A 9,331-nucleotide genomic window follows, 5' to 3' on the forward strand; every position below is an offset into this window, starting at 1 on the left:
AAATGATTTACCAGGCCTCCGCATGTGCTCACTGATGCCAGGGAGCGCGTGTGGTTGATGATGGAGCCGGAGTAAAAGCAGCGCTGGTTCGTGGATAAGCTGCTCACCGCTGCGCTCCGGTCCCCGCTCCTCTCCTCCACCACGAAGTCCCCGGACAGAAACGTACTGTCCCGCGTCAGGTTCAAATGCAAGTGTCTTCCGAAAGCGAACAGCGACAGAAGGATGTTATCCGGCTCAGAATCTCCTCCCCCCTGGACACCCAGGGAACGCCGTGTGCGGGCGCTGTGCTCGGGAGTCAGGTGCGCCTCCTGCCCGGACAGCAGCCTGGGAACCACCTCCTCGGTCTCCGGCTCAGACTGGGCTGTGGGGAGGGACAGTTTCCATCAAACGGTGGCCACGGTGGACATAAACAGCTGACTGAACGGTGTGTTCTCGAGACTCTGAGCCACGTTCAACTTCAGACTCGCCTTTACAGAAATGTGCAGTGACGTTTATCGACTTTAACGTCGTTGGGCTGAGCTAACGGACCGCTTTAGTCGGCCTAGACCGAAGAGAGCGCTTAGCCTAGCCCACACCGAACAGCTCGAAGTCAGTAACGTTACTTACCACTCAATGCGATGCAGAGAAGAGAGAGGAGCACACGGGTGACATGGCTGTGGTGCATGGTAAAGAGAGCGGGGCTGAGTACAGTGGAGAGAGGGGTTATTTAGAGGGGCTGGGGCGCTGTAAGCACTGAGCGGGCGGCGCACTTATTTCCACGGTACAAAAGTTACACTAATTCAGTGTGGAGACTTTTAGGCGCAGGACACGCCTACACAGCCCAGGTCGGACTCCGCTTCTTCTTCTTCTGCTGCTGCTGCTTCTTCTGCTTCTTCTTCTGCTTCTTCTTCTGCTTCTTTGGGGTTTAAGGGTAGTTTACATCCATTTCGTTGCATTACTGCCTCCCGCCGTACTCAGGGCTCTCAGGTTTTGAAGACAGGCAAGAGGGGGTTGATGTTATGATTAATAAGCAATGGTGGATTCAATGTCTTAGATTTTCATACTCATTATTCCACTTTTAAAATTGAGTGGTTAAAACGGTATTGAACTAATCAACCTCATTATGGAATTTTATTTCAACATATAGATTTGAAGCTTTAGAAGGATTTATATTTTTTATTAAGATGTAGTTATAAGATAGAGAAGCTTCCCATAAAAGTTTCTGATTCCCATAGAGTAACTTTTAAGCTGCTCCCTAGTGTATACAACTTAATTTTCCCTCTCACAAATGTTACATTTGGAAAAACCAAGATATTGATATTGTTTTTAAAGAATTGGGTTAATAATGGAATACTTCTTGTCCGTAAACCATTTAACAACGAGGGTCATTAGTTTACATATAATAATTTTTATCAGAGAATAACATTCCTGTGCTTCCTTCATTGTCTTTGATGCAGTTCCTTCAGGTGTTAAAATTCTACTTTCATCTGCAACCAGAGAAACTATCGGGCAAACCTCTCTACCTGAGCTTTCTATGGAAACCAGCATCCTTTTGGAGTATAAAACTAAGGGCAAGTGAACGAGGGCATAATCTTTCCAAAAGATAATCTTTCCAAAATCCCAGTCTTTTAATGAGACCTGATTTTTTCAGGAATCTCATAAGTACTTTTCTGCACTCCGCTGATTCTCCATATTTCAATATAATCTGGACATTCTTCACAGTGTGTCCCGCCCTCCGAAGTCCATCTCTCACCCGTCCTCTCTCTGTCTCATGCTTCCTGCACATGCACAGAGCATGCTCCACAGTTCCCCTCTCCCCACATTCATCACAGTTCCCAGTTTGATGTTTCCCCATTAAAAACAATGTTCTGTTTAAATCACAGTGAGCAATTCTCATTCTGCTAAAAATCCCCTGTATTCTTCTGTTACAGCTTCTTTTATATTCTCTTCAAATTCTGTTCTGGATTATGTATAAATGTCTCACTTTGGTCTCCTCATTCAAATACTGACGGCATTTTTTCCCCATTTCCCTCCACACCAGATGTTTCCTCTCCGACTTTGACAGCCTGATCCGCACATCCACAGCCAGCCTCCAACCGCTTCCTTTACCACCCTATCCACCCTTTAATTTCCTGGGACACCTGAGTAAGCAGGGACCCACGATAATGCCACTTCTTTCCCCTGTTTGGCTAATCTTTACATACTAAATAGTGTTTCCCACAATAAATCCTGGTGCGTTTTGGCAGTACCTGACTTTATGGACAGCAATGCAGATACTGAGTCACTACAAATTCATACTTTCCTCGATTTACTGCTCTCTGCCCATTCCACATCTCAACTGCATATACACTCAAATAGTCTGATGTTCTTTTAGACATTTCTATCTTGAGACTGGGAATCACTTTCTTCTGCGCCTGCTGCTTCTGATTGTGGATCTTTCGAGCCATCTGTAAAGATCTGCAAATATTCTCTGTAGTTATATTCTGTATGGCTGTAATATTCATGAACAAGATCCTTTGTTCTGTTCCTGTGCTTGCTGTTTAACAGGTTCGTGTCCACCACTGCATGATTAGTCTCACAGGCCACACCGCATTTGGACCAAATTCCATGTTATACACTTTCATAACCTCAGCCATCCTATTACCAATCCATCCAAACCATGCTCTCTGTTTCTACCCCTCTCCCAACAGTCCTCTAGAATGCGGACTCTTCTTCCTTAGTGTTTTACGGCAGTTGGCATCCTACAAGTTGTATTACTTCCTCCTACTTGTCTCCATCGTTGACTATTATTCTAACTCTTTACAGTCTTGTACGGAGCCCCAGCTATGACATGTGAGAAAAAAATACTAACTTGTGACAGTGAAATACTTATTTGTTCCCACAAAATACTAATTTGTTCCCACGAAATACTCTTCCCTCTTGTAATAAATCCAGTGTTTTCGAAAAGCTAAATGTCATCCTTCTCCATTCCACGGTGTATTCCACCGTAAAGCACATCTTTGACCCTGACTTCCACGTGCCCTAGCTTCCATAATCCAGTAAACATGACCCTGCTCTCTCTTTCATATACTTCCTGCATGAAATCAGGACATGCTCCACCGTCTCCTTCCCTTTACACTGACTGCAGTGTCCAGATGGATGTTGTCCTATAATAAAAAGTGTACAGTTTAATTTGCTGTGACCAATTCTTGATCTACTAAAAACAACTTGCTCTCTTCAGTTTACTCTACCTCTAACCATTCTGCTCCACTTCTAACCATTCTAACCATTTTTTTCCACTCTTGCTCTGCCTCCTCTCTCCTGGGTGGAATACGGGAGCTAAGTTAACATCCTTGGATTGGAATGTCACCTTAGGTGCCTCTTCCTCAGGCGCCTCTTCCACAGGTGTGTCTTCCTCAGGGGCCTCTTCCTCGCCATCTGTTGACTGGTCGGTCTCACACTGGTCTGGATCAGGATCGATGTTGTTTTCTATATCGCAGACATTCTCCTCTCGTTGTGGTTCAACTTCAATCCCCTCTTCATCAGTTTGAAATAAAAGGCTCTCTGGCAGAAAAGCGTCTGACCAAGCGCCTACTCGTTGTGTTATGAGTAAAATGAGAGCAATTGTTGCATTTATTACTCCAGCTCACCACCATGGTCACCAATTTCTTCTTCTCTCTCTCCATGCATAAGTTTTTATCTTGTTGCTCTTTTGCACATCACAACACATTTCTTTGCTGCACTCTCTTCACATATGACCCTGACAGGTGAAACACCTCATCCCTTACATTATATCTTATAAATCCAAAAGATACCTCCTTTGGGACCAGAACTTTATCAATTAGAGTCATTAGTCATTAGCCTTGTATGCTAAATACTTCCAAACGGCACTTGTTTTGTTCATCTCCTCCAGCAGCAGCACTAGCTGTGTTCAGTCAGCTCAGCGTTGTTAACGTGATAAACCAGCATTCATGTGCTCAGAGAGACGAGCTGTAGCTGCCTGGCATTTGGCAATTTTCAACATCCATAACATCTTCCTTCCTTTAGATTAATCTTCTGTTATCAAACATTTCAAACTCTTCACACGGCTATAACTCTTGCAGGCTGTAATAACGTTATTGTAATGACATAACTCTATATCAACAACTCATTGTTATTATGGTATCACCTTTAAACATCCCTGGCATTTGACAGTCTTCCCACAATTTCTTTTTTTTAACAATGAAACAAAGAACAGGGGGGTGCGTCTTTGGTGCCTTCTGGTCCTTCCAGACCTGACCCATGCCCGGTCTCTGCTGAAGCACACAGCTAAAATTACAAAGAGTGGCTTAGGAACAACTGTGTGACTGTTTTGAATGGCCCAGCCAGAGCCCTGACTTAAACCTAATTAAGGCCATCCATGCATCTGTGCCCTCTGCTTTTGCCCACTTGCAGAGTGATTTTACTATATTCACAGCAGACTCAGCCTTGCTGTTTGATTTTGGATGACAAGGGGGAGAATGTGATGTGGGCAAAACCCCAGCTTGTTGCAAACTTACTGAATTGTTCACACGCGAACTCAATTCAATTCAATTTTCAATTAAATTAAATTAAATTTTATTTACAGTGCCAAATCATAACTACAATACATTGCATGCTGGGCAGTTGGCCACAAAGTCTTCGATTTCAGCTATCATGCATGGCCAGAAGAGGGTATCCCTGGCCCGTCTATAACCGGCCTTGCAACCTACGGGGCTAGAATGTACCCGCTCGAGTAGCTCTGCTCTCAGGGCCTTTGGGATAATTGGCGCACTGTCCACTGTATAGCACACCATTTTGCACATTCAGCTCATCCCTGAAGGGCAAGTAGTCCCGCGCTGCCAGTGAGGTGTCCTCTTTGAGCTCTTGGAGTACATTATCCGTGGTGCGGCGAGTAGCTCAACTTAAAGTGTCACTGATGTACATTTCTGGCCCGGGCCTGTACACCACGTCGAGGTTGTAACACTGCAGCTGCATCAGCATTCCATGGAGACGTTTTGGTGCAATCAGGAGGGGCTTCTAATCGGGATCAGAGGTTTGTGGTCTGTCTATGCAGTGACCGTTTCTCCGCCATATGAAGACTATACTCAAACACTCTTTCTCGAGTTGAGCATAGTTTTGCTCAGTTTGTTTCAGGGCTCTTGGGGCAAAAGCCACAGGCTGCCCACCTTGCAGCAAGCAGCATCCCAGCCCATGCTGACATCATAGTATCTGATCAGGTGTGTTGGAGACCAGTCGCTTTTTTTCACTCACGCATTGCGTCTTCATGTTTGGCTAGCCAGTGCCATTCAGTGTCTTTGTCCAGGAGTCTGTGGAGTGGCTCACAGACCACAGTGCTACAGAGACACCGAATGGGAGTTTGAGCCACCTCATGTGACCCCAAGGTGTTCAGAAGGTAGTCAGACAGACTTTCCTCGGCGAGCTTGCATTGTAGAAAAGCGTCACAAGCATCCACTAGTGTGAAGATACGAGCCTTGGCTAGCTTATACAACACATCCTCGAGCGTTTGCATGTTATAGTGAGACCTCAGCAATGCTCGATTAAGGGGTTTGGGGGCGATGCACAGTCTTATTTTTTCTGGTTTTGTGACAGTCACCATGTTACTTAACCATGCCGTGGGTTCGCTCACTGGTGTGATATTGCCTGCTTTGATGTGCCTGTCAAGCTCTTCCTTTACCTACTCTCTCAACGCTACCGGGACATTTCAAGGTGCATATTGTACCGAAGATACATTTGGATCCAGCAGATCAGATTGCACCTGGGACTGACTCGATTGGGTCCATGAAGACATCACTGTAGTTGGCCAGCAGCTGCTCATTTGTGAGGGGAATACACTGATCCGTCTCTTCTTTATGCAGCTCCTCTGGGATTGTGAATGTCATTAAGCCCAGGCGTTCCCATGTGGCTCCAGAGAGGAGAGGCTCTGCGTTTCCACGACTAGGCTGTGCTTTTCTCCTCCAATTACACAATCTGTGGGGAAACTCCCCTGTGACAGCATAGTTTCCCAGAATATAGTTTTAGCTTGGTTGTGCTTGGGTGTAGCGCGTAACTTCTCTTTGATCTTGTTGCTCATCACAATACAAGTAGCACCTGTATCTAGCTGACATGCTTGCTTTTCTCGTTAAAACGGAGGTGCACAAATCATTTGTACCCCTTTGATTTCACGTTGCTGATGCATTTTGTGTCTAGGAACATGTCATCCGTATCTGTGTTCCCTTGCTCAACATCTTCCAGCACATTCACCTTTTTTGGCTTGTTACTAATCTGGAATATTTTAGCTAAGTGGTTTGAGATGCCACAGACTTGGCATGTCTAACCGTAGGCTGAGCACTGCTCTCTGCCCCGCTTGTGGCTGTTTCAACAAGTGAACTGTAGATCTCGTTTTACATCTCTCATTGTGCTTGTCTGCTGTGTTCACACTGTCTGTCTGCACTTGTGGGCTCTCCGTTGTTTTTATGCACCTCTCGGTAAGTTTCGCCAGACAACATATTTCCACCGCCGCACGGGTGTTCTCACTTGCAACACCAACCATGCACCTCTCATCACCTGCCAAATACAACATCAGTTTTAATTTTTAATTAATTTGCAAAAAATTCTACAATTCTGTGTTTTTTCTGTCAAATGGGGTTCTGTGTGTACATTAATGAGGGAAAAAAATCTACTTGAATCATTTTAACAAATGGCTGCAAATTAACAAAGCCTAAAGAATTTAAGGGAGTCTGAACCGTTTCCGTACCTAAATGGTAAATGGAATTTAGCGACTTTCTAGTCTTCTTCACACAGTTTTCACACAGACATTAACACTGATGGCAGTGGACATCTACATACCATCTAATCTAACCATTCACACCACATTCACACACCCATACACAGTATGGGGAGAAATTAGGGGTTCATTGTCTTGCCCAAAGACACTTTGACATGCGGACCGGAGGAGACAGGGATTGAAACCATCGATGTCTCGAATGGAAGATGACCCACTCTATCTCTGAGCCCCAGCCGCCCTACCGTATGTTAATTTGACCACAAGTTGTGTTGTTTGGAAATATTTGCTTTTGTTGCGTGTTTTAAATGTTTTGTGATTGTTAGAGCATTTTCAGTTCAGGTCTGGGTTAACTCTTTGGAAAATGTCACGTCTGAGTGGACCAATGTGTTAAAGCAAATGAGAAAAACAGTAATGTAGTGAAGGCCAGCTATACTGGTTTTGGTACAGCTGGGTGGTGTGCACAGTAGAGTTAAGAAGCATCTAATGCCAGCTTAGATTTAGATTCTTGCCAATGGAATTACACAATCCACAAGCACAAGGCTTTCCTCATTCTGGGATGGAGTACAAAGGCACTGGCTCAATTTTCTCATTAGGCTTTTTGGGTAAGTGATATGCAACACAGCTTACAAGAAGCTGACACAGCCTTAGTTGGAGCCAAAAGAAATCAGATGAGATTCACTGCAGCTGTCTGTGAAGGGAACTCACTTGGCCTGTGTAAGAAACATACGAAGACCATATTCATGTAATGCCAAACACATTTACAAATATTTACAAAAAAATGACAAATGCCATCACCTTGCAACAAACCACCACTTTATAAAAGCAAACATGATATTCATTCTGACGGATCATCTAACCCATTTCAAACTGTACTATCCCAAAAGCAATTTCAGTCAAAAGCAACTGGACTTGGTTATTTGTCTAGAAAGACGTTTCACCTCTCATCCAAGAGGCTTCATCAGTTCATGTACATATCTGACCAGGCTGGGACTGGTCCCACTTAACAACAGCAGTTGGAGTCACAGTAGGACGTTTGTGAACAGTTGTTCTTTGAGGTTAGATTGTTGAATCTCCTGGGAAGGGATGAAAGGGCAGCATTGTAAATTGGAGATGATAAGTTGTGTCAGACCTCCTCCTCTGTTTAGCGATGGTTTCTCTACCTTTGCATAGATGGCTTCTTTTACTCCTCTTTCAAACAATCAAACGATGGTTTGCCGTTAAGACTCAATAGAGCACTAACAAAGTCGAAACCTACTTCCCACCAACCACTGTCACTCTAACGACAGTTGGCACTTGGAGCACAAAGGGTTCCAGTGACATCATCGGCCTTGTGAGAGTTTAAATACCTGGATCTCCACACCAGTTAGTTGGACCACTGCTTTGGGTATAACGATGACCTGGAGGAATGAAAACATTCACAGGCTTCAAACTGTACTGAAATAAATGGTAACCATGTGTGTGTGTGTGTGTAGTGTTAGTATGGACAGTAGTTAGAATGCTTCTCCATGCAGTAAAGGACAAAAAACAAATGGAAGCCTAAGTGTACTGATACTAATTATCCCTGCCATTCCTTTTGTATGGGATGATGTACAGTATGTCAGGATGCTGCCAAATCTCTCCTCTGCAGTACTCCTGTTTTGGCTGCTCCTAACTATTCTCTTTCCTTTAAGCTAGAGGTGGATGTTATAGTGCTTCTGGAGCTGGTGCTGTGCTGTTGCAGGACTGCGAGGGATGTGTGTGCTATGTGCGCAAATTTTTTAGCAAAGTTCAAACACCATCAGCTGAACTACTTCACCATCGAGAAGGAGATGCTAGACGTGCCCCTCTCCCTGCACTTGATTCTTCTTCACCCAGATGTACAACAACATTGTAATTTAAAGCAACCCAAAAAACATGTGAAATTGATACATGGATAGTCAATGGTGTCAAAAGGCCTGTGGAGGTGCATCATGGTTCTGTCGTCACTCATTCAGTGCTGTTTGACTTTCCAGAATAAAATCCAAATTAAATCTTAACCAGCTGAGATTACATTCAGTTACCTGGATTCACTGCCATGATTGAACCTCCACACCAGCTCCAGTCCAAAGTGAAGTCTATGAAGTTAGGAACAGTCCCGGTCCCAGTCCACGGTCCCAGATCTCCAGGGGCCTGGAAGATTTCTGGATTAAAGTTTGCCAACTGATTGGTGTTAATTTGATTGGAAATATGTTTAGAAATATGCAGCACCAAAGGATAGGATGACAATGTAGGGGCCATATCTTAAGGAGTTCCCTGTGGTCAAAATGTACATAGCTGTAGTTCTTTACAATTGCTATGACAGTTTTTTAACACTCATAGAAACTTTCCTAAACTCTTAACACAGTTAGGACGGTGTAGGCTATACAATTCACACATTTTTTGTTGCTTTGATACAAATTGCATACAGTTAACACAAATGCTTGAACTTCTTTTACAAACAAGCTCAACTAAGTCGGAAACAATGTCTTTTTACTGCTACATTTACAAATGCTTTCACACTGTATCAGAACATAACATCATGTATTAAACCTAATTTATAGGCTAACGTCAAAGTGAACAGCTGTTCATATT

General features: G+C 43.9%; 1 protein-coding gene across 1 annotated transcript in view; it reads right to left on the reverse strand.

Annotated features, from left to right (window-relative positions):
* Window positions 1-748, reverse strand: part of adamts17 (ADAM metallopeptidase with thrombospondin type 1 motif, 17) — a 71,947-nt gene extending 71,199 nt beyond the window's left edge. Inside the window, exons 1-2 of the mRNA XM_083921543.1 lie at window positions 607-748; window positions 12-361 (exon numbers count right to left, since the gene is read on the reverse strand). Of these exons, the coding sequence (XP_083777669.1) occupies window positions 12-361; window positions 607-664 (408 nt within the window). The 5' untranslated portion in view covers window positions 665-748. The remainder of the gene's footprint in view (window positions 1-11; window positions 362-606) is intronic.
* Between the last annotated feature and the right edge of the window lie 8,583 nt (window positions 749-9,331).

The sequence above is a fragment of the Echiichthys vipera genome (assembly GCF_963691815.1).
Source record: "Echiichthys vipera genome assembly, chromosome: 1".
Lineage (NCBI taxonomy): Eukaryota > Metazoa > Chordata > Actinopteri > Perciformes > Trachinidae > Echiichthys > Echiichthys vipera.